We start from the raw sequence: 24974 nt of genomic DNA, 5'->3' as shown, positions 1-24974 counted from the left end.
GCATCCTATAAGATCCCCCAAGCACCTCCAGGAGTAATTCCTGAGTGCAGAGCCAGAAGTAACCCTTGAGCATTGCTAGGTGTGGCCCAAATTTTAAAATAATACAAAGTCCATGCAGCCGACCAGGGTTTGACCCTGGCATCCCATAGAGTTCCCTGAGCCCCACCAGAGGTAATAACCTGAGTGCAGAGCCAAATATGGCCCAAAAACAGAAAGAGAGGAAGGGAGGAAGGAAAAGAGAAAGAGAGAGAGAGAGGGAGGGAGAAAGAAAGGAAGAAAGAGAAAGGAAAAAGGAAAAGAGGGAGGAAGGAAGAAAAAGAGGAAGGAAGGGAGGGAGGGAGGGAGGGAGGGAGGGAGGGAGGGAGGGAGGGAGGGAAGGGAAAAAAGAATTCTTGCATAAATGAAATATTCTGAGATGCATTCCCTGGGTCCAGTCTGCCCCCCTCTTCCCATATTAATAATGCAATTGTACGGTTCTAGGCAGATTCTATCTCTGTCTCTGTATCTCTCCCTCTCTCTCTCTCTCACGCACACACACACACACACACACTCACACATGCACATGCACACACATGCATGCACACATGCTGCAGCATTAGCCAACTTTCCCAGTGTCAGTCTTCCAGCAGAGTCAATGCCACACTCCCCAGTTTGCCCCCGGCTTGCAGAAATCATTCAGCCGCCAGCTCCTGTGCCCCAGCACGGGCTGTCTCTAGCACGGGGCTCTGTTGCTCCTGTCTCAGCTGTGCTCCTGGCTGCCTTTGGTGACGATGGGGTCCTGGCACTGCTCGTTTGTACCATCTCGATCTCTCTCCCCAGCCCTGTTCCCCACCTGCCACCTCACATTTCCGAGAGGCAGAGGGGGAGGGAGAACCAGCCCTTCCCCTCCCTAGAGTGGGGAGCCATGTTTAGGGTGTGGTCATAGGAGCCTCTGGGAACACGACATTTCAGGGCTCAGTGCACCTCCTGGCTTCTCCTGGCTCCCATCACCACATCACCGCGCTGGTTGTTTGTTTGTTTGTTTGTTTGTTTGTTTGTTTTTGCCACACCCAGTGATGCCCAGAGGTTACTCCTGACTCTGCACTCAGGAATCACTGCTGCCAGGGCCCAGGGCCCAGGGACCACATGAGATGCCATTGATCAAACCCAGGTCAGCTCCCTGCAAGGCAAGTGCCCCCCTCCCCCCCCCCCGCTTGTCCTATGACCCTCCCCTGCCATTGGCCTCAAGGCATCCTGACATCCTCTCCCAACACTTTCTCAAATATGTTCACTTAACAATGTTTATGTTCCTTTTATCTATTTTATTATTTTTTACTTATTTTTGCACACTGGCAGTGCTCAGGGCTTACTTGTGGCTCTGTGCTCAGGGATCATTTCTGGCAGTGCTTAGAGGATCCTGGTGTGGTGTGGGGGATGGGACAGGGGTTGGCCACATGCAAGCAAATATCTTTTCTTTGTTTTTGTGGGAGGTTCACACCTGGTGATGCACAGGGGTTACTCCTGACTCTGCACTCAGGAATTACTCCTGGCGGTGCTCAGGGAACCATATGAGATGCTGGGAATCGAACCTGGGTCGACCGACCGTGTGCAAGGCAAACACACTACCCGCTGTGCTATCGCTCAAGCCCCACAAGCAAATATCTTAACCCTTGTGCTCTCTAGCACAACATTTCCTTCTATTATTATTATTATTATTATTATTATTATTATTATTATTGTTATTTTGGTTTTTAAGTCACACCCAGGGGTCTTCAAGGCTTACTCCTAGTTCAGTGCTCAGGAACCACTCCAGGAAGGACTAAGCGGACCCTATGTAGTTCCAGGGATTGAATCCAGCTTGGTTGTGTGCAAGGCAAATCCCCTTGCCACTGTCGTATCACTCTGGCTCTTGTTTTTTCCTGTTCCATATAAAATTCCAAATTTCTATTTTCCTGCTAATCAGATGCATCCTTGCTGGGTCCATGTTCCGTGAGTGAGCAAGTGACCACACTATGCTAAAGTTGGGGTGCAGGTAGGATGCCCTGAACAAGAGCCTGAGTTGGTCTCACATTATAGAAGGTGCTGAACCCCAAGTGGACTGCGGGGTTCCATCCTGGAGGCCACAGGGGAGTACCGGTGAGCCCCGCTGAGGCCGGTCAGCACTGGCTCTCAGAAAGATGTTCTGAAATCATGTGGGGGACGAAAGGTTGGAGGCAGAAACGGGAGACCAGAGAATTGGGTGGAGAAAGAATTTTGGGGATTAGGGGCCGGAGCAATAATACCGTGGGGAGGGCATTTGCCTTGCACGTGGCTGACCCGGGTTCAGGCCCTGGCATCTCATATGGTTCCCTGAGTCCCCTCAGAAGTAATTGCTGAGTGCAGAGTTGGGGGTAATTCCCCTCAGAGCCAAGAGTGGGGGAGACCCCAGTGATCACTGGGACCACTTTGCAGATGGGAAGCAGGGGGAAAGAGTGGTTTCAAAGGAGCACGGCCAACTTCCTGGGGGAAGACAACCCCGTCTTGGTGATGAGCCCAGAGAAACAAGCCCCGGCCCCCGAGGCTCATGGGAAAGGCAGTTCTGGACGCAGAGCATTGGCTGCGGCGCCGCACGGGGAGGTGGGAGATGTAGTTCGAGGCCCAAAGGCCCCTCCCCCCACCCCCCACCCCGGGCATCTGGTCGCCCCAACAGCCGGGCTCGGCCCTCTGGAAGGCCGCTCGAGGCCACAGCCACGAGGGTGAAGCAGAGCTGGGGTTTCGATGGCGCGGCGCGTACCTGCCTCCCTGGACAGGCTCCCGGCGGGGGAGCCCAGGGGCTCCGTCTCTGGCTGCGTCCTGGGAGGGCGGGTGGGGGATGTAGAGCGCTGGTGCGGCCACACCGCATCCCAGTCCCGGCCCCCCTGGGCCGCCTCGGTCTCTCTCAGTCCCCGAGGGGAAAACAGATCCGAGCTGGAAGGCTGAGCCCCCCTCCCCGTGCCCTGCGGACCCCACTCCCAAGGTCGCCACTGGTCCGTCTCTTCCTGCGACGGCCCCGGTGTCCTCCCCTCCCTCTCCCCATCCTGCTCTGCCCCCCTGGCTTCCTCCTTCTCTCCCCATCTCTCCGCGCCCCTCCCCGCCTCCCTCTCGTGCTTCTTCTGCCCCCTGACTTCTCCTTTCTCCCCCCAGTTTTCCTCTACTTTTTCTCTCACTTTCTCTTTCCTCTTCCTCTTCTCCTCCCTGCCCCACTCACGTTCCATCTCCCCTGGCTCCTGCCCCCTCAGCGACCCTGACATCTCCCCCGGCCCCCCACCCTTTCTCCCTTCAACATCTTCTGCCTCTCTGCGACCCACTCCCCCACTTCCTGTCTCTCTACCTCCCGCCCCCTCCCTCCCCTAGCGTCTCTTGGGCCCTCTCTCCCCATCTCCCTTGTCTCATGGCTGCCTTTGCCCAGGGCCCTGGCTCTCCAGCCCCACTGTCACCCCCTTTCTGGTCCCACTTGCCCTCCGCTCATCCCCGCAGGAACTGGTTAGACACAGCAGAGATTCAAACAGAAACTGGATTCCACCTGGGGGGAGGGGGCAGAGGCCCGGTTGCCCTGGAGATGGGGGGGGAAGGGGCTGGGGTCCAGCATGCAGAGCAGGAGTAACCGACCTGGCCACTTGGATGTCCACTGAGGGTCTGCACAACCTCAGCAGGAGTTGTGCAGAGGATGCCGGATTTGTGTGGCCACTCTGTGACCTTCATCCCTGTCTCTGAGCTGTCCTTTCTGTCCACTCCCGAGAGTCTCTGGCTTGACCACCTGCCTGCTTTCTGGAAGCATCCGTCCCCACTCTTCATGTATTAGTGTTTTTAGATTTAGATTTTATTTTTATTTTTTATGTTTTTGCTTTTTGGGTCACACCCAGCAATGTTCAGGGGTTACTCCTGGCTTTGCACTCAGGAATTACTCCTGGTGGTGCTCGGGGGACCATATGGGATGCTGGGAATCGAACCCGGGTCGACCGCGTGCAAGGCAAACACCCTACCTGCTGTGCTATCGCTCCAGCCCCAAGATTTTTTATTTTAGTCTAAGCAGGGACATTGGTGAGGAGGGTGGGGGTGGGGAGATTAAGAATCAAACTGGGGTGGGCTGGAGCGATAGCACAGTAGCACAGTGTGTGTGTGTGGGGGGGGCATGAGCCTTGCATGCGAGACTGGACCCTGATTTGGTCCCCAGCATCCCATGTAGTCTCCTGAGCCCTACCAGGAGTGATTCCTGAGCACAGAGGCAGGAGTCAGCCCTGAGCACTATTGAATGGGCTCCCCAAAACCCCACCCAAAGGATCAAACTAGGGGGGACCAGAGAGATGGTACAGGGGTTTGGGCACTTGCCTGATATAAGGCCAACCCTGGCACAGAGCCAGAAACAGACCCTGAGGGGGCTGGAGTGATAGCACAGCGGGTAGGGCGTTTGCCTTGAACGCGGCCGACCCAGGTTCGATTCCCAGCATTCCATATGGTCCCCTGAGCACCGCCAGGAGTAACTCCTGAGTGCAGAGCCAGGAGTAACCCCTGTGCATCGCTGGGTGTAACCCCCCCCAAAAAAAAACAAAACAAGAAAAAGAAATAAACCCTGAGCAGCACTGAGTGTGTTCCCAGCCTTGCCCTTTTCTCCCCAGAGAGAACAAAACTAGAAAACAGAGACCACCCCTAATTTTCTTTTTGTGAGGAGGTTTGGTTTTGGGGGTACACACCTGATGATGCTCAAAGGTTATTTCTGGCTCTACACTTGGGAATTACTCCTGATGGTGCTCGTGGGACCATATGGGATCCCGGGGATCTAACCTAGATAGACTATGTGCAAGGCAAGCACCTTACCCACTCAACTAATCACTCAGGACCCAGCACCCCTAACACTAAAGTCAGACCTGCTGGAAACTATTTCACCACATGGGAATAGAACATGCCTGAGAGGGGGGGGAGGTGTGGGGCGGGGGGGGGCAGAAAGCAGAGAATAACTCGGGGTCCCAGTGACAAACCTGGATCCAGCCATGCCTGCTGCCCTCCTCCATCCAATGGAGTCATTTGACTCTGTCATTGGTAAAGAACCCAGAATTAAAGTGTTCCCCTCACTTCCCTTGGCGTTGTGTCTTTCTCTCGGCTAGCCTCCATTTCCAGTAGGACAAGGAATGTCTTTCCAGGGCCCCAGGCTCCTAAACCCCAGCCAATCCATGAGGTCAACCCTTTGTCTCCTGATGCTGACCATCCCTTCTCCATCCTCTTCAGCCCCCAAGCCCTGACATCTTCCCAGTTTTCTCCTGGCTCCCACTCCAAGAGTGGACCCTCCCTCTCCCCTGCTAACTGCCCTCCCTCTCCCAGCACCCCAGTACCCCGGGAGGAGTTCCAGCGCTTCAGCCCCATGTCTGAAATATGCAGGACCTGGTACCAGCCTCCTTCCCACCTTACTCCTCCACACATTCTTTTTGTTTGTTTGTTTGTTTTGTTTTGTTTTGTTTTGGGGTCACACCCAGCAAATGCTCAGAGTTTACTCCTGGATTTGCACTCAGGAATTACTCCTGGCAGTGCTTGGGGGACCATATGGGATGCCGGGGATCGAACTCGGGTCGGCCGCGTGCAAGGCAAACGCCCTACCCAATGTGCTATCGCTCCGGCCCCTCCACACATTCTTGTCACTGTCACTGTTACTTCGTTGCTCATCGATTTGCTCCAGCGGGAACTAGTAACGTCTCTCATTGTGAGACTTGTTGTTACTGTTTTTGGCATATCAAATATGCCATGGCTGGCTTACCAGGCTCTGCCGAGCGGGTGGGATACTCTCATTAGCTTGCTGGGCTCTCTGAGAGGAACGGAGGAATTGAACACGGGTTGGCCGCGTGCAAGGCAAACTCCCTACCCTCTGTGCTATCGCCCCAGCCCACATTCTCTCATCATCTTTCATTAATTGTTTGAGCACTCCCACCAAATGCCTCTCTCCCCCCTCCACCTACTGTACCATCTGCCTGAAAGGTTCTTCCAGACTCCCCTATGCCCTGTGCCCAGGCATCCTCATCTTTTTTTAAGAGACCCGCAAATGCCGCCTCCTCCAGAAAGCCTTCTTGGATGACTCCTCCCACCAGCTGTGTTTTCTGCAAGCACTTTTCCCCGGCTCCATTTCCGGAACACTGTCTACCCTGTTTGTCTCATCTAGGGTTCTGGACCTGCCTCCCCACCCCGCGAGTCTCGGCAGAGCCTGACTCAGCTCTCTAGCACCACCTGGCCCCATGGAATACAGAACATGTACGTTGGATAAATAAACCGAGGGACTCCGTTCCTTCCTTGCTCTACAGATTCAGCAGCCCCCGGCTGCTCTCTACCCTGTCCTTCTTGGGCCACCCAAGAGGGCAGAGGATGGAGAAGAGAACACGAACTGGGCCGTCACACAGGGCAGCTGTGAGTGCCTTGCCCCGACTGCTTAATCTCGGCAGGAATATTTCCCCTCAGAGTCTGTTTCAGCTGCCACTTCGGGGGCATTCTTGCTCCTTTGGGGGTTGCTTTCTCTCTCTGTATCTGTCTCACCTGCTCTTGGTCTCTGCATGTCGGTGCCCGTCTATTTCTCTCCCTTCTTCCTTTCACGATGCTTTAATCCCTCCCTCTGCCACTCACCCCTTCTCTTCTGGCCATCTCTGGTCCCCCTGCTAGCCACTGGCCTGCAGCCCAGCCCGGGGGACACAGATCCCTGAATCAGCATATTCCTAGCCCAGCAGTGACATCAGTGCCGTGGTGGGTGGGGGGGTTGGGGGCAGCCCTGCTCACATGAGCTCCTCAGACACACAGGTCCAGGCTAACTTGGCTTGACCTCTTGCTTCTCAGTGTTGATCTGTGCCGTAGAGGCCCAGGAGAAGAGGCAGATCTGTGTCTACCCAGGGGAAAGTCTGTCCAGTGGAGCACCTGAATCTATCTCCAGGAGCATTTGTATGTGAATCTGTAGGTATTTGCACAAATTCATTAATTCAGTGATTTGGTCATGGCCGCCTAGTCCTCCGACATCCGCTCATGTAACTGTCCACCCTTCCGCTCATCTATCTAACCACCCATATTCATCCTACTCTCCACTCATCCATTCACCACCCATCCATTCCGCTATCTACTCATCCATCCAACCTTCCACTCATCCCTTCCACCATCCATCCAGCGATTCTCCCACCCATCCACCCATCATACATCACCCATCCTGATAGCCATCATCCTTCTGTGACCATGTACCAGCAAGCCACTCATTCACTATCTATCTACCAACCTGCAATCCACTCATTCATTCACTGTCCCTCTCCCCATCCAACAATCAATATGCTTAGTAACACTTTGCACAGTTTTCTTTTTGATTGTTTGTTCTTGGACCAGTTGTACTCAGGGCCTACTCCTAGCTCTGTGCTCAGGGATCTAATCCGGGCATAGGAAACCCCGTATGGTGCCAAACACGGGTCAAGTGCCTTAACCCCGGCACTATCTCTCTGGTCCCAAACCCTTCTGTTTCATTTTCTCGGGGCTTTCTTCTGGCCCTGTGCCCAGGGATCACTCATGGCCGTGCTCAGGGAACATATGTGGTGCTGGGGATCAAACCTAGGTTGGCCTCATACAAAGCAATGCAAGCACCTTAATCCCACTTCTGTTTTCATTCATTCACAGCCAAGCAGTATGTATTCAGCGCCACTGGATCAGGGACACGGCCCTGAACGAAGCCCATTGGCCCTCCACCGTCCTGCACTCCCTGTAGCCCTCTCCCCAGCTCTGCGCACACACTGCTCCTTCCCTCAGGAGTCTGTCTGCTCCCCTCCTCCATCTTCACCTCCTAAGCTGGGCTACCACATCATGTGCTCAGGGAAACTTCCCATGACCTCTTTCTGAGACACTCAGCACCCTGAACTTCCCGTGAGAGCATTTTGTCTCAGATACAAGCATCTGATAATGATCCGCATCCTGCTCGCGCTCACTGGCCCTCCCCAAGTCCCTGATGTCTGGAACAGAGCTTAGGGCTCTGCGGTGCTCAGGACATACTTTATGAGTGACTGCAAAGGCTGAGTGAATGTGGGGGTGAGGGGGGACTCTCCTTCCAGGTCCCCTGACCAGCAGTCTGCACCTCCCCAAACACCCATGGGTAGTATCAGATGAGGTCCTAATTGCAAACTGTGTCGGGGCTGACACAGCACCCCCTGTCTTGGAATCTCCACTCTGATCCTTCCCTGCTTTGTGACCTTGGGCAGGATATTTCCGCTCTCTGAACCCCAATTTCCTCATTGACAGAGTGCAGCTGGAGAGTCAAGGAGCAAATGTATGTCATCTCTGAGGTATGACCAACACTTCGTTCACGGCTCAAAATAACAGAGGTTGAACCTGGGCTTAAAAAAAAAAAGGCTGGAGGGGGCCGGAGCGATAGTACAAGCAGGCAAGACTTTTGCCTTGCATGCAGCTGACCCAGATTCGATCCCCAGCATCCCATATGATCCTCCAAGCACCACCAGCAGTCATTCCTGAGCAGAACCAGGAGTAACCACTCAGCATCACTGGGTGTGGCCCAAAAAGCCAATTAAAAAAAAAAAAGAACTGGAACAATAATGTAGCAGGAAGGGCATTTGCCTTGCACGTGGCCAATCTGGCTTTAATCCACAGCACCCCATAGCCCACCAGAAGTGAGTCCTAAGCACCGGATGGGCGTGGCCCCAAAACAAAACAAGCAAACAACAACCGAAACACAGGGGCTGGAGAGACAGTGCAGCCGGTAAGGCATCTGCTGTGTGCATGGCTGGCTGGGTTTCAGTCCTCCAAGCACTGCCAGCAGTGATCCCTGAGAGCAGGGACAGAGTGGTCACTGAACATTCCTGGGTGTGGCCACTTCCCCCCACCCCAATAAAAAGGTATCCATGCTTACAGGGCAACTGAGGCATTGGGAAGCTAAATAACAGATGAGAGCGATCTGATTGCAGACATGGCTCCGCCCACCTCTCCCATAGTCGGGCCCATGATCAAGGCGCCACAGATGCTTCTGGGCACCGACAGTCTTCGAACCCGAGCATCACCCTGGAAACGTGTTCTGGCAAGCCCATCTGTGCCTGCCACAGCAATTGTGTGTGTGCCCCTGCTTCCCAGCCCCTCTCCCTGCATTGGGGCTGTCTGGAGGCTCTGGGCAAGCCCTGGTGGGTGCCAGCATCTCACAGCAAGAGTGCGTGTGGAGGGCTCCTTAGACCCATCACACAGATCCTCCCCCACGACTCACAGAAATGCTGCTGGGGAACGAATGTCAATCTATCTGGGAGAAGTTCTAGCACAGAGATGAAAGTCAAAGTGGCAGAGAAGCATTTCAATGACTGCAAGGGTGGAGGCAGTCAGGGGTGAGGCATTTGCCTTGCACCCTGATCACCCTGATTCCATCTCCAGCACCTCTGAGTGCTCCCTAGTAGTGAGCCCCACCCATAGTGATCCCTGAGCACAGAGCCAGGAGAAAGCCCTGAGCATCACCAGAGGAAGACCTGAGCGACATCACACACACACACACACACACACACACGAAAAAAAATAACTGCAAATCTATACTGCTGGGGCCAGAGAAATAGTGTAGCTGGGAGGGTGCTTGCCTTGCACGCAGCCAACCCAGGTTCGATCCCCAGCACCCCATTTGGTCCACTGAGCACCGCCAGGAGTGATCCCTGATAGCAGAGTCAGGAGCTGACCCTGAGCATCACCGGGTGTGGGGTGTGACTTTTGATTCCTCCCACACTTTACTAGTAGCTTGTTGTGAAACCTTAGCAAGAACCTTAGCCACAGTGACTGAGACACCTTCTGTGAGGCCTGTGAGTTATTTATTTTTTTTGTGGAGATGGGGGTAATATTCTTACATTAGGCAGCAGAGGAAGAAACTGGGCTGGAGGCAACGCACCTGCATTCCTTCTGAGCACCACTCCTGAGCACAGAGCCAGGAATAGCCACGGAGCACCAGGGTCTGTGGTCCCAACACTTCTCCAAAACCAACAGGAAAATATTACCAAGAAAATCCTCAGGAAGTGGAGGGGGGCAGAAAGGACAGTATTGTACTGTTACTGTATCTTGTTGATCAATCCTATTCATTTCCTTGGTGTGTTTACAAGAAAATCAGTGCTAAGTGGTCCAGGAGCAACATTCAAAGGACTTACCTAGGATTGGGGGTTAATCTGGAGCAGACGGTTCCAAATTGATTTAGCATAGCGCCCCCCTTCCAGAAAAATAAATAAAAAGAAGAAATCACCGGGGGTCCTGCTGGATCCTTCTAGCACCCATCCCTGACACCACCCACCCACAAGTTGTACACTTGGGGAACCACACCCAGTGGCACTCAGGGGTGACTCCTGGTTCTGCACTCAGGAATCACTCCTGGCAGGGGTACAGGACTATATGGGAGACCTCTGAGGGAATCTGGGTCTGGGTGGGCTACAGGCAAGGCAAATGCCCTCCCCACTGTACTACCTCTCCGGCCCCCGAGTTGTTAACTTTGGGGAAAGGAGAAGAGGGAGGGTTTGTGGGTCTGGTCTTAAGCCAGTTGTGGAGGTGGGGAAAGAGGTGGCCTCAGCTGCAGTGGTGCTGGGATTCAGGACCGAGAGCGAGCACCCTAACCCTCTGCAGTCCCCGCCAACAACTTTTCAGGAAGATGATCTATTATATAGGTGTGACAGGGAGGGAGGAAGCACGGAGGATGCTTGGGAGACCTTGATGCACCCTCATGTGACTCCATAGCTCTGGACTCCTCAGCAGGCCTGACTCAGAAATAGAAATCGCATAAGCGCATGCGAGGTGCAGGACCAAAGTAAAAAATAAACGAGAAATTGCTTTCAAAGCATGGAGGCCAGGGCTGCTTCCCAGTTGGGGACAATCATCGTTAACTGCTATTAATACCCCGGGAACCCTTACTTGCTTTTAAGAAATATTCATTAAGCGCTTCCTTGGTGCCAATGCTTAATCGCTATTGCTTGTTGTTGCGCTTTTGTTTTTTAGGTGGTTTTTTTTTTTTTTCCAAACCCCTGGGTCCCTTAGGAAAGGAATTTATTGAATCTGTACTTCCGCTGGGGATGCGGAGCTGGAGCGCGGGAGGAGCTCCAGGAGCTGGCCCCAGGCTCGAACTAGCGTCCCTGCTGCGCCTTCAGCACCGCCGGCTCTGCGGTTCCGCCTCGTCCCCCACCAACCCGTCCTCCAGTTCCTCGGAACTGCATCCACGCCCCGTGTCCCGGGTGCAGGGGCTGCGGCTTGCGGCTCGCGGCACCCTTGTCCCGGTAGCGAGGAGGAGGGTCGGGAGGACTGGACTTCCAGGGCCCGGGTCCCGGGGGAAGGAGTGGCAGGCAGATTTATGGGCCGGCTGCCGGTTTAGGTGCCCTGGCACCCTCGGGAGCTGGACCCCCGACCTCGGAGTTCGGGCTGCGCGCGCGCTGCGTGCGGTGGCCCGTGGCCAGAGGCCGGTGGCCCGGCCGCTGCTCACTCCAGCCTCGCGGCGGCCGCGCGACTCGGCCTCGAGCCGCAGGTTCGGGGGGGAGGGGGAGTCGGGAGGGGGCGCAGGGGGAGGAGCCGCGGACCTGCGACAGGGGCGAGGGGCGGAGCCGCGCGGGCACCGCGGCGGGCGCTCTGGGCGGCTGCGGCGGCGGCGGCGGCGCTCGGGGTGAGTCCGCGCCTCCCCCTCCCTGGCCGCGGCCCCCGCCCCGGCCCGATCCTGGGGGGGGCGGCCCGGGCGCGTTGGGGCGCGGGTAGGTGCAGAGGCGCGCAGCTCTCCGCCGGGGAGTGGGAGTGCTGCGGCGCGCGCTGTCCGCCCCCGGGGAGGGGCACGTGGTCCTGGAAGGGGGGGTGGTCCCGAAACACCTGGGTATGCCCGAGTCCTTGCCCACCCTTCCCCCCGGCTTGGAGATAGTTTCTCCACCCCATGGTCCCTAAAGATCTAGGGTTCCGTGACCCCCGGAGGGCGCGGTCATTTTCCCTCTCCCCTGCAGCGCTTTGGGACCCCGGCATCTTCTCAGCCTTCACCCCCACCCCCTCCAAAAAAAAAAAAAAAAATCCCAGCCTCTCTGCATCCCGGAGAGACATTAAGGACTTCAACTCCCAAAAGCCCGTGCAGCACCGGGTGTGTATGAAGCTTCAGCAGTGTGGCTGCAAAGCCTGCCGGGAATTGTAGTCTTTGAGCGCACCGGACGCTGGGAGCCCGGAGGTGGGAGGGGGTGGTTGGTCCTCTCGGGGGTCACCTGGGGTCGAGCATTTGGCCCGAGTGAAATAAGATGTAAAGCTCAAACCGAGCTTTTACTCCTGGCCACAGCCCCAGATCCAGCTCCCACCTCTCATTACCTGGCGTCTGGGGGACGGGTCCAAGCCACTTGCTTGTCCGCCCCCCAACCCCCATGGGCGGCCGACCGCCGCCACCTGGGCTGCCATCCAGGACGAGGCGGGGATAAGCGCAGGTGAGTTTCAGCCTCCCCAGGACTATCTGGAGTCCTGGTCCCCTGCCGCGCCCCTCCCCCAGCACCTGTCCATCCGTGAGCCCTCCTCTGCCTGTCCCCACTTTCCTGCATCCTGCCTCCGGTCGTGGCTCTAAACCATTTGTGACCAGTTCCACCCTGCCTCCCCCCACCCCACCTGTCCCCTCCTCATCCCTGCTGCCTCACAGCCCCTCGCCAGCCTTCTGGACCCACATCTCTGCTCAGCCTTCCTCGGGATGCTTCTGTCCATCTGTCATCTCCCATCTCCCCTCCCCTCCCCCTCACCTCTCTGCCTTTTATCTCCACACCCCGTCTTGTCTCCAGGGCACGTTTCTCAAAGACATTCTGTCCACTCTCGCCCACTGCTTGCCACTGTTCCTCCCCCCTCCATTCGAGAGCACACCAGCCTTTTCATTATGGCTGTCCATCCCATCTCTGCCCTGAATGTCCCTCCGGTCTTATCTGCTCATTAGTGTCTCTTTAGGGTCCCCCCACGCCCTTCCTGTGACCTCCCCGCCCTCCCCTCCCCCCACTCAGCTTGGCCCAGGGCTCATCTGCGTATGGGCACCTCTCTGCGCCCCTCGCCCTGCACCCTTCCTGTTCCTCTTGACCCCAGCCCTGTCCCCCATGCTCTCCCTGCTCCTCGAAGGCTGCTCCCCACCCTAGCCCCCACCTGCCAGCTCACTTTCTCTGTGCCTCCCCTCCCCCAGTCTCAGATCTCCCCAACCCCATATTCCCCCCTCCCCAACTCTGGGTCCTTGGAGCCACTTGCTGCTCTAAGTGTTAGTTTCTCAGTGCCCCTCATAAAATTGTGCCACCAGGAAGTTGGGGGAAGGTGTGGGGTTCGTCCCCCGCTGGATCCTAACAGCCTGAGCTGCAGCCGGTGCTCTGTGAACACTTGCAGAATGAATGAATGAACGATGCCGGGCTCGGCCGTGTCTGTCTGGCCCCTTTCCTCCGAGCACCCTGAACCTGTGTCTCCTGTGTGCTCATCCCTTTATTTGTGTGTCCTGCATGGCTGCCTCTCAGCCGGCCTTCCCTGTCCCTTCTTTCTTGTCCGTTGTCCCTGTTGGTGCCCACACGCATTCACGCCTGTCTCAGGCTCAGACCATTGTCTCTTCTTCCCGTACCCTGACTCAGTCTCCCACCCCTGATGGCCACATCCCTGCCCTTCACTCCAGCCCCATGGCCCCTCGCTCTGTCTCTGCCAGCAGCCTGCCTGTCCTTGGTGTCCCCTTCTCACCTGTTGTCCTCGCAGGTGGTGGCCACCATGTCAGGGGACTATGAGGATGACCTCTGCCGGCGGGCCCTTATCCTCGTCTCAGAGCTCTGTGCGCGGGTCCGTGATGCCGACACGGGTGACAGATGCCAGGAGTTTGAGAACCTGCGAATCCGAGGCTATCCCCGGGGACCGGATGCAGGTCAGCCCCAACCCCCGTCCCCGCCCGCTCCGGTCCTCTCTATCCCCACCCTCGGGCTCCTGACCTTTAGGGGATTCCCATTACTGCCAGATGCATGTCCAGGTTGGAGTCTGCCCTCCTCCACTCCCTGGGCGGGTTCAGGCAGGTGGCTTTTCTGTGCCTCAGTTTCCCCATCGAGGTAATGGGGATAATGAACATGATGAAATCCTGGGGCAATTGATAGACTCAGGTGACATCTATGTTTGGTTTTGGGTGGTGCGCAGGGGTTCCTTCTGGCTCTGTACTCAGGGATCACTCTGTGGGTGTCAGGGATCACTCCCGATGGTGCATGGGAGACCATATGGGGTGCTGGGGATCAAACCCAGGTTGGCTGCATGCCAGACGAGCGCCCTCCCCACTGTGCTATTCCTCCAGCCTTTCTTTTCTTTTCTTTTCTTTCTTTCTTTTTTTTTTTTTTTTTGCTTTTTGGGTCACACTTGGTGATGCACAGGGGTACTCTTGGCTCTGCACTCAGGAATTACTCCTGGTAGTGCTCAGGGGACAATATAGGATGTTGGGAATCGAACCCAGCTCAGCCACATGCAAGGCAAATGCCCTACCTGCTGTGCTATGGCTCCAGCCCTGCTCCAGCTTTCATATGACATCTTACTCATCGGAGTAAGCTGACCCATCACGGTCATTAGAAATTGCTGGGTGCAACTATGAAGCGCCGCCTGTGTACCAGTCAATATCTCGTCTTCAGTGGGGGAACTGAGGCCCAGAGGGTGAAATCACCCAGCTGGGAGGCAGGGGATGTTATGAGAGGCCAGGAATACTTGCACGTGCTGCCTGATGGAGGATACTGTTCAGGACAGGGGCACTGGGACACCCACAGAGTCAAGTCCCGCTGGATCCGGGGGTGTGTAGGATGTTGGGGGCCAACAGTCAGGGTGAACACCCAGGGGCGGTGGGGCTGGCTGCTCGCATAGCCTGTGAGGTGCAGCGTGCTCCAGCGCACAACCGTCTCACAGACAGACTGGAACACAACAAGCATCAATACCTGATGCTTTTTTTTTTTTTTTTAGTCACACCCAAGCAGCTCTCAGGGGTTACCCCTGGCTCTGTGCTCTGGACACTCCAGTCTCGCAGACAGGAACACAATACATATCAGTGTTTTGGGCAGTGCTCGGGAGACCCTGCAGGATGCTGGGGATCAAACCTGGGTGGGCTGCATGCAAGGCAAGCGCCCTACCCACTATACGTTTTTTTTTCTAGCTCCTCACATCTTTCTCCTTTAAACCAACAAACAGAAAATGCCTCCAGATGCACCAGGGCTGCCGCTGTCCCCCTTGGCAACCATTTCCTGCCCAGCCCGGGGTGGCATCACTCACTTTGGGAAACACTGCACGAGTAAGGTAGACTTTTCCTCAGAATGGTTAAGCTACGTTCCCCAGGACACACAGCAAGCTAAAATTTTTTTCTTTTTTTTTTTTCTTTTTTGGTCACACCCTGCGATGCACAGGGGTTGCTCCTGGCTCTGCACTCAGGAATTACCCCTGGCGGTGCTCAGGGGACCATATGGGATGCTGGGAATCGAACCCGGGGGGTCGGCCGCGTGCAAGGCAAACGCCCTACCCGCTGTGCTATTGCTCCAGCCCCTGAAATTTTTTTTTCTTATTGGGTCACACCCAGCGATGCACAGAGGTTACTCCTGGCTCATGCACTCAGGAATTACTCCTGGCAGTGCTCAGGGAACCCTATGGGATGCTGGGAATCAAACCCAGGTCGGCTGCGTGCAAGGCAAACGCCCTATCCACTGTGCTATGGCTCCAGCCCCAGCAAGCTGAAATTTAAACCCCGGCATCCACAGCATGGGTATAACTGTGCCTCCGTGTCCTCGCTGGAAGCTAGCACGGCAGTGAGGCGTGTGCTAGTCTGCACCTGACCTGGCTTTGATCCCTTGTACATTGTGGTTGGCTGAGCACGGCCATGGGGCCACAGTGATTCCCCCCAAGTTCTGTAGGGCCCAAGAGCATCTCATCTTCAGGCCCTTGCGCAAACTATCAGCCAATTGGCTGAATTTGTGAGTAGGGTCCACTGGGCTTGAGAGGTGCCCCACCCCCCCGCACAAAGATCACCTAGAGATGCTTGCAGTATGGGTTAGGGGAGCTGCACGTGGCCAACTGGGTTTGATCCCTGGTACCCCATGTCTCCCCCCGAGCACTGCCAGCAAAAATTCCTGAGTGCAGCACAGAGTCTGGAGTAAGCCCTGAGCACCCCTAGTAGTGACCCCCTCTCCCCCAAAAAAATGCTGACAAATATGGTGAATGGAGGCAGGCTGGGAGACGATATGCCCGCTCTGGCCCCTGACCCCTGGCCTCTGGCCTCGCTCTCCGCAGACATCTCCGTGAGTCTGCTGTCGGTGATCGTCACCTTCTGCGGCATCGTCCTGCTGGGTGTCTCCCTCTTCGTGTCCTGGAAGCTGTGCTGGGTGCCGTGGCGGGACAAAGGCGGCTCGGCTGTGGGCCTGCGCAAGGACCTGGCCCCGGGGGTGGGGCTGGCAGGTCTGGTCGGTGGCAGTGGACACCACCTGGGGGCGGGCCTGGGCGGCCATCCGCTGCTGGGCCCCCACCACCATGCACACACTGCCCACCACCCGCCCTTCGCTGAGCTGCTGGAGCCTGGCGGCCTCGGGGGCGCCGACCCCCCGGAGCCCTCCTACTTGGACATGGACTCATACCCAGAGGCCGCGGCCGCTGCAGCCGTGGTCGGGGTCAAGCCCAGCCAGACCTCCCCAGAGCTGCCCTCCGAGGCCACGGGAGGCTCCGGGCTGCTCCTGCTGCCCCCTAGCAGCGGTGGCCTGCCCAGCGCCCAGTCCCATCAGCAGGTCACCAGCCTGGCACCCAGCAGCAGGTGAGACGGGGAGGCGCTATGACCAGGGGCTCCTTTTCTCTCTTTCCCGTCAGCGACTCTCTAAGTTCCCTGGGGAGGAGCGGAGTGGCGCCCCAAAGTCCTGAGCCTGGGGACAGGAGCGTTCGTTGTGGGGGTCCCAGGGTGATGGATCCAGAGAGGGGAGGGGGCTGGACGGTGGGGTCGGAAGGTGCAGGAGAATGAGGGCTTGAGCATGGGGGTCCCCGTTTTGCCAGGATTAATGGAGGGGGGATTCGGCATCTCCCTGGCTAGCCCCTCTCGGCCGGAAGGGCAGAGGTGAGTATGGCAGAGACCTGCCTGTGCAGGGCTTCCCACGTCGGCTGCCCCGGAGCAGCCAGGCCAGGAGCCCCGGCGGTGTCGCTGAAGCCCATGGGCAGAGCTGGGGGCCTGCAGGTGGCGGGATCTCCCTGAGACCAGCACAGCGCAGATGAGGTAGCCAGGAAAGACCTAGGGGTGAGCTAGGGTACCCCAGGAGGGAGCTGCCCTGTGCCTTGTGTGTACGGGTGGGGTGGGGTGGGCGCCTGGCTTGAGGACCCCGGGGGCCAGGAGGAGCTGAGTGGGGAAGAGGCGCCGACAGGACGAGACTGAGCTGAGGCCAAAGACTGAGGAGGGGGCGTGGGGATGGGGTGCCCCTGGGTACGACTGGGTGCGGGGGTTGTCAGTGGGCCAGGAGCAGGAGTGGGCTAGAGGGAGACTCTGAGCTTCTCTGAGTCTGGGGGGAAAGGGGGTCGGAACTGTGTGGGTCTGGGAGGCAGGGAACAGCCTGCAGGGGGGAAAGTCAGACTCCCCGCACCCAGAGGCTCATGGGAGAAGTGGTTCTCAGCCGGGGCCCAGGGCCTCGTGGGAAATGTAGTCTGAGGCCCGGGGAGGCCATACCTAGAGGCGGTTGCTACATTGAGTCTTAGTCCCTCCTCTCCCATTATACAGATAAAGAAACTGAGGCTCCCGGTGGGGATGACCTGCTCCAAGTCCTTTCCCGGGCTGCTTTCCTGGTGGGTGGGCAAGTGAGGGCGTGGTGATGCAAAACTCGGGGAGAGGGTCCCCAGGGTTGACCCGCAGGTCTGAGGGGTCAGAGTAGACGGGGTGGGCTTAGGGGGGGCCTGGTGGCTGGTGAGCCTGGGACTGATCTAAACTGGACTTGAGGGGAGTCGGCACTAGCCTTTGGGAAGCTCTGGAAACTTGGGGAAGGCCTGTGTGAGAGGGGGAGGGACAGAGGCGGCGTGAGCTTTGGGCTTCTGGAGTGTTCCACAAGCCCCTGGGGACAGTGGGAGACTGAGCCGGAAGGGAAGAACGGAGAGGGGGTGGGGGGTGAGGAGAGGAGAGACGGGGGCAAAGGTGGGTTGGAGGGGCTCAGGGGGCTAGGCTAGGTTTCTGGGTGTCGGGAGAGAGGGGATGGCACCCCAGAGCGGGCACTGCCCCAGGGGTGCAGCTTGCTCAAGGTCAAAATCAGCAGAAGTGAAGTTGGGATTTGGGGAGAACTGGGCGGTGCCGGGGATGGGGTCGGGGTTTCTCACCCACCCCTGCCCGCACCCCCAGGTACTCGGGCTTGCCGCGGCCCCTCACCCAGCAGACTCTCACCTCCCAGCCCGACTCGGGCCCGGAGGAGCGCCCGCCTGCTCTGCCCGTGCCAGTGGCCGTGGGCGGGGAGGAGAAAGCCAAGCTGATTGGGCAGATCCAGCCCGAGCTGTACCAGGGCACAGGCCGGCGCCCTGGGGAGGCGGGCGCGGGGGCGCCCTGTGGCCGCATCAGCTTCGCCCTGCGCTACCTGTACGGCTCGGACCAGCTGGTGGTGCGGATCCTGCAGGCCCTGGACCTCCCGGCCAAGGACTCCAACGGCTTCTCCGACCCCTACGTCAAGATCTACCTGCTGCCTGACCGCAAGAAGAAGTTCCAGACCAAGGTGGGCGTCCCTCCGGGGGCTGGAACGGGTCTCTGGGTCTAAGAGGGTGAGTTGGGGGCCAGGATCCCTGAGTCTGAGGGAGGAGGCTGGGGGGTCTGAGGTAAGAAGCAGCTGAGGCATTTCAGTGTAGTTTAGGTCACATGATTGCAATACTGTTAATGTTTGTGGTCTTGATGTCAGGTCGCTGCTCCATCACCGCCACCAGTGTTCCCGGGACCATCCCCCTGCTGTCCTTAGGTCACTTCTGATCTGCCTCACGCTATGCTGCCCCTACAGGGCCTGAGATCATGGGGGCTGGAGGCCTGGTAGATAATGATGTCCATGTTCCTCCTTGCCCCAGGTGCACAGGAAGACTCTGAACCCCGTGTTTAATGAGACCTTTCAGTTCCCGGTGCCCCTGGCCGAGTTGGCACAGCGTAAGCTGCACTTCAGTGTCTACGACTTTGACCGTTTCTCCCGGCACGACCTCATCGGCCAGGTGGTCCTGGACAACCTCCTGGAGCTGGCCGAGCAGCCCCCCGACCGCCCACTGTGGAGGGACATTATGGAGGGAGGCTCGGTCAGTGGCCCCTGATATATGGTTGAAATACTGCAAAGAAGAGGGGATAAGGTGTAAGCAAGCCCACACACCCCGGGTGCCATCCACCCTGGTGGGCCCAACTCTGACAGCCTCCCCGCCCATGATAGACTGGGCCCCCAACCCCGGACTCTTGCCCTTTGACCCAGATTTGACCTTTCTGATCCCTCCACTCCTACTTTTTCTCTTCTGACCAGCTCACCCCTGACCTCAGCACCTGAGCCTCCATCTCCCCCTCCCTTCGCCACGCCCTGAACTGCTAACTCTAATCAAATCCTCCTGCTCTGGGCTGGATCTGGGAGGGTGCTTGCCTTGCACGCTGCTGACCTGGATTCAATCCCTGGCATTCCATATGGACCCCTGGGCACTGCCAGGGGTAATTCCTGAGTGCAGAGCCGGATGTAACCCCTGAGCACTGCCAGGTGTGATCCCCCCAAATCCTCCTGTTCTCCACCATTGTCACTGCCTGAGACACCCCTGCTGCAGACTCAGTAGGATCCCCAATATCCTGACATTCCTCAACTCCCCTGCATTCAGATTGTGGGGCTGGCACCCCTCAAACCCCTCCCCATACCCCACCAGATTCTTCTTCCCCTGAGGCCCTGACCCTTCCTGCCTATGTCTCCATCCTTACTGGACATCTCGCTCTCTCCAGCTCGCTAATCCCTGCCCTTCAGCACTCTCAGTGCCAATCTGTGGGGTTCACATTCCTGCCCATCTCTACCTCGGTTTCCCCATATCCACCATAACATACACATACTGGGTGCCCAGGGCTCTTCCTAAGTCCCCTTCATGGGGTGCCCCTGGCTCCTTGCTCTCTTGGACCCCAACCTCAGCCTCCAGATCCCAGAGTACCCTTGCCCAGGGACACCCCCACCCCGTGATTTCCCAGGGAGCCCTCCTGGAACGCGGCTACTACTTTCTCTCTCACTCCTCACCAAAGTCTCCTTCCCTCCATCTTTCGGGTCCTGCACTCTCCTTTCTCTAGCGTGGCCTTGGCCACACTGTCTCTGGATATGTCTGTTAGGTGTCCGTGGGATTTTAGAATTTGGGGTTCCAAATTTGGAGTTGGGTTTCTCAGTGGAGAATATTTGTTTCTCACTGAGCCCCCCTCAAAACTCTCATCTCTCCTGTAGGATTAGCGGTCATTCATGGGGGTGTCAGACTGACAAGAGGGTGGACCCCCTGAGCCTCTGCTGGCGGGAGGCATGGAAAGGGATTGAGGGGGACACCCGAGTCAGGGCACCTCTGAACACCCCTCCCCATCTGCAGGAAAAGGCAGACCTTGGGGAGCTCAACTTCTCGCTCTGCTACCTGCCTACCGCAGGGCGCCTGACTGTGACCATCATTAAGGCGTCTAATCTCAAAGCGATGGACCTCACGGGCTTCTCAGGTTTCAGGGGTCTGAGGGAGGATGGCTGGGACCCAGGAGGCTGAGGGAAGGAAGTCTGGGCTCTCCCCTTGGGAGTGTCCAAGAGTCTGAGGTCTGGACTCCTGTGCCTAAGAGGAGGGGGTGAAGGCTGGGGACCCCCACCCTTGCGAGGAGACCGTAGGTGGACGTGCTCACCGTGCTCCCCCAGATCCCTACGTGAAAGCCTCTCTGATCAGCGAGGGGCGGCGTCTGAAGAAGCGGAAAACCTCCATCAAGAAGAACACGCTGAACCCCACGTACAACGAGGCGCTGGTGTTCGACGTGGCCCCTGAGAGCGTAGAGAACGTGGGGCTCAGCATTGCAGTGGTAGACTACGATTGGTGAGGGGGCGTGGTGTGGGCGGGTCGGGGCCCTATCAGGACGGGGATTGGCGGGAGAAAGGGGCGTGGTGTGGGCGGGTCGGGGCCCTATCAGGACGGGGATTGGCGGGAAAAGGGGGTGTTGGTGGTGGGGGAGGCGTATCAGGACAGGTATTGGCGGGGACAGAGGGCGTGGTGTGGGTGTGTGGGAGGCATTGGCGGGGCGTGATGTGGATGGGTCCAGGGAAAGTATCTATCTGGACGGGCATTGGTGGAAACGTGGTGTGCAGGGAAGGGGAGGGCTTGCACATGGGTGGGGCCGGGCATCCTGCTGCCCCCTCCCCAGGTGCTCATGGGCCTCTCTCCCGAACTCTAGCATTGGACACAATGAGGTGATTGGTGTGTGCCGTGTGGGCCCCGAAGCTGCCGACCCCCACGGCCGCGAGCACTGGGCCGAGATGCTGGCCAACCCTCGCAAGCCCGTGGAGCACTGGCATCAGCTTGTGGAGGTGAGTGTGCGCCCCAGTTCCCTTCGCTCTTTCCTGTCACTCACTTCCAGGAGTGATCTCTGAGCACAGAATCAGGAGCGCAGAGCCAGTTTGTCCTGAGCGCAGCCAGGTGTGACCTTAAAACAAAAAGAGGGGCTGGAGTGATAGCACAGCGGGTAGGGCGTTTGCCCTGCATGCTGCCGACCCGGGTTCGATTCCCAGCATCCCATATGGTCCCCTGAGCACCACCAGGGGTAATTCCCGAGTGCAGAGCCAGGAGTAAGTCCTGTGCATCGCCGGGTGTAACCCAAAAAGCAATCACTGTATCACTGTCATTCCGTTGTTCATTGATTTGCTCGAGCGAGAACCAGCAACGTCTCCATTCGTCCCAGCCCTTAGGTTTAACAGCCTCTCCTCACTTGTCTTTCCCAATGATGGGAGGCTCTTTCAGGGTCAGGGGAATGAGACCTGTTATTGTTACTGTATTTGGCATATCGAATACGCCACAGGGAGCTTGCTGGGCTCTCCAAGAGGGACGGAGAATGTATATCAGAGAATACAAGCAAGCATGTTAAAACCAAACACATGTGTGCTGCTTTAGGCACATCAGTGGGCTAGACTATAAGAGGATGCGCAGCCACTTTGCGGGAACTGCCGGGAGCTGTTTTATATAGTCTCTGGATGTTGGCAGTTGATGGGATTACATGGCACCGGGGGCAGTTTGTGGGTGTGACTGCCAAGCTACTGGAAAATGGGGAGTCAGGGTGGAAGAGGCCCAGTCCCGATCCAAGCAGGCTTGGAGATCTCAGCCCTGGGTCCTGCACACCTGGGTTCCTCTGCCTGTTCCTCCATGCATGAGGCTTGTCCGATTGTGTGAAGAGGGGCCTTGAGTATGGCTGTGACTGGGTTCCAGAGATTTTCGGCTGCCAGGGCTCTGCATGGGGAGGGGAGGAAAACTCAACCCGCCCTCCTCTGAGAGGCCCCAGTGAAGAAAGCCTGGTATGGGGGTAGGAGATTCTGCATCGCTCTCTTCTGGGAGCTTTGTTATATAGTCTCTGGATCAAAAAGCACACACACACAAAGAAGACAGAGCTGAGATAAAATAAAATCCAAAAATTTTATTTTAAATTTAAAAGTAAAAAAAAAAGAATAAAATATCACAAGGATGCTGAAGGACGACTGTGTTTTCCATTTTTTTTTTTTTACTTTTTGAGTTACACGCAGTGATGCTCAAAAATTATTCCTTGCAGTGCTTGGGGGGCCATATGGGATACCAGGAATCGAACTGTTTCACCGTGTACAAGGCAAACACCCTCCCTGCTGTACTATTTCCTTAGCACCCTCCAAAAAATATTTTATTTAAGAGAAATTACTGAATCTCTGGCTCCAGAGAATTTTGTTTGTTTAGGGTCCACACCTGGCAGCCGTAAGGACTTGCTCCTGGCTCTGCACCCAGGGATTACAGTATGGACTCCAGGGACCATCTGGGGTACCAGGGATCAAACCCGGGTCAGCCACATTCAAGTTCATGCCCTCCCCGCTGTCCTATCTCTGAGGCCCAGTCCAGAGAAATTTTGGATGCAAGCCTTTCATTTGAAAACAAGGATAGATTTCAAAACTCTTCATGACGGTTTTGCTTTTAGGAAAGCCAAGGAAAGTAAACATAAAAAATTTTGTACTGAGTATAAATAAACCACTCAAAGCTAATGTAATTTTAATATGCTTACTCTTCAATTTCTTTGAAAATCTTTCAATTATTTTTGCATTCCGGAGCAATTGGCCTACCAAAAGCACACGGAAGCAAGGCTGTCAGTTTTTCCTTTGTTTTGGGCTCCCATTTGTCACAGAATGGACTTTTAAAGAGCTGTAGGATGATTTGCCTGCTTTCACTCTGGTGACCTGAAAATATTGCATTCCAAGAGATTGATCTTGGTTGCCGAGTTAGGTACACCTCCCACTGGGGGACCAGGTATCTCTGGTCCATGCTCTTTGGGTGCTTTCTAACCAGACTTCAGGGAGAGATTGAGTGACTTAGCGCTGAGCCCGGATTTGAATTCTGAAGGGGACAGAGCAATACGACAGCAATATGAGGGCACCTGCCTTGCATGTGGCTGACCCAGGTTTGGTCCCTGGTACCACATATGGTCCCCTGAGTCCACCAGGAGTGATCCCTGATTGCAGAGCCAAGAGTAAGGCCTGAGTACTGCTGGTTGTGGCCCCCAAACAAAGGCAAAACCAAGTAAGAAGAGCAGGGACCAAAGCTATAGGACAGTGGGGAAGGCACTTGCCTGGCACACAGATGGCCCCCAATTCATCCCTGACATTCCTTACAGTCCCCCAAACACTGCCAGGTGTGATTTTTGAGCAGAGCCAGAAATAACCCCTGAGCATTGCTGGGTGTGCCCACCCCCCCAGAAAAAAATATGTCTTTTTTTTTCTTTTTGGGTCACACCCAGCAATGCACAGGGGTTACTCCTGGCTCTGAACTCAGGAATTACCCCTAGCGGTGCTCAGGGGACCATATGGGATGCTGGGAATCGAACCCGGGTTGGCTGCGTGCAAGGCAAACGCCCTACTTGCTATGCTATCGCTCCAGCCCCAAAAAATAAAAGTCTTTCATTTAGTCTCTGGGCAATGCTCCTGTTGCGTTGCCTCTGGCCTCACACCTGAGTGTTCTGTCTTTGCCTCCTCCAGGAAAAGACTTTGAGCAGCTTCACCAAAGGAAGCAAAGGATTATCAGAGAAAGAGAACTCTGAGTGAGGGTAAGGGGTTCTGGGGGCACGGGACGAGAGCACTGGGATCTTGGGTCTGAGGGAGGAGGGCTTGGGGATGAACCCCTGGATCTGAGGGAGGAGGGCTCGGGATGGATGCCTGTGTCTGAGGGAGGAGGGCTGGAGGACGGACCTTTGGATCTGAGGGAACGGGCCTGGAGCTAGGCTTCTGGGTCTGAGGGCAGAGGGCATGGAGACGGGCCCCTGGGTGCTGGGCTGGCAATGTGCCTCTAGCTGGACCCAGGCTGTCTTCTGCTGTCACTGATGCCCTTCCCTGCCTGTCCCTGCAGGTCTGGCCCAGGCCGGGATTCTGCCGGCCCCCGGGACCTCAGCCCTCCTGCGCGGACAGTGAATTCATCTTGAAGCCATAGTGTCCGTGCCCTGTGGTGCGGGCCGCCCTGGGCTTGCATCCTTCTGCCCTGGCAGCGGGAGGGTGGGAGGCACGTGGGCCCAGCCCCCCGGTTCAGGGTGGGGGGCATTTGGGCTCCCCTGTGTCCATCTCCCCTTCCAGACGAGGGGCTGTGCATGTCTGGGGGACTCCCGGCCCCAAACCCTGTCTGTCTGTCTCTCTGGTGTTTGTCCTAGACGTGGTGTCCTAAGCCTTGTTCTGGTCCCCGCTGTGACTGTCAGTGTCCCAAGCCCCCGTGTCCCCCAGAGACATGTACCTGTGTCTCCCCCTCTGTCCACCACACCCCACGTCTGGCCGGTCCCCCCACTGCTGCTGCTATCAACGCCAGAATAAACACACCCCGGTCCCACTGCA

At 56.8% G+C, this 24974-nt stretch overlaps 2 protein-coding genes across 2 annotated transcripts in view; one reads left to right on the top strand and one right to left on the bottom strand.

Annotated features, from left to right (window-relative positions):
* Positions 1 to 13685, bottom strand: part of C8H19orf81 (chromosome 8 C19orf81 homolog) — an 18498-nt gene extending 4813 nt beyond the window's left edge. The window contains exons 1-4 of the mRNA XM_055146467.1: positions 13657 to 13685; positions 11336 to 11778; positions 3456 to 3520; positions 2753 to 2954 (exon numbers count right to left, since the gene is read on the bottom strand). Of these exons, the coding sequence (XP_055002442.1) occupies positions 2753 to 2954; positions 3456 to 3520; positions 11336 to 11778; positions 13657 to 13685 (739 nt within the window). The remainder of the gene's footprint in view (positions 1 to 2752; positions 2955 to 3455; positions 3521 to 11335; positions 11779 to 13656) is intronic.
* On the top strand, positions 11722 to 24974 carry SYT3 (synaptotagmin 3). The gene is made up of 10 exons (XM_055145113.1): positions 11722 to 12395; positions 13672 to 13834; positions 16213 to 16726; positions 18281 to 18644; positions 18985 to 19203; positions 20494 to 20614; positions 20802 to 20973; positions 21329 to 21461; positions 24135 to 24202; positions 24502 to 24974. The coding sequence occupies exons 2-9, from the start codon at positions 13684 to 13686 to the stop codon at positions 24198 to 24200; spliced, it is 1740 nt and encodes a 579-aa protein (XP_055001088.1). The 5' UTR covers positions 11722 to 12395; positions 13672 to 13683; the 3' UTR covers positions 24201 to 24202; positions 24502 to 24974.

This window comes from Sorex araneus, chromosome 8, assembly GCF_027595985.1.
Source record: "Sorex araneus isolate mSorAra2 chromosome 8, mSorAra2.pri, whole genome shotgun sequence".
In the NCBI taxonomy this organism is placed as follows: Eukaryota; Metazoa; Chordata; class Mammalia; order Eulipotyphla; family Soricidae; genus Sorex; species Sorex araneus.
This window is presented reverse-complemented; position numbering and strand designations above follow the sequence as displayed.

What these genes read in the sequence shown, in the direction of transcription:
- SYT3 (XM_055145113.1), top strand. Translation starts at nt 13,684, where the DNA reads ATGTCAGGGGACTATGAGGATGACCTCTGCCGGCGGGCCCTTATCCTC. An exon ending in ACATTATGGAGGGAGGCTCG is followed by an intron (nt 19,204 to 20,493) that starts GTCAGTGGCCCC and finishes CCCCATCTGCAG; the next exon opens with GAAAAGGCAGACCTTGGGGA. An exon ending in GGACCTCACGGGCTTCTCAG is followed by an intron (nt 20,615 to 20,801) that starts GTTTCAGGGGTC and finishes GTGCTCCCCCAG; the next exon opens with ATCCCTACGTGAAAGCCTCT.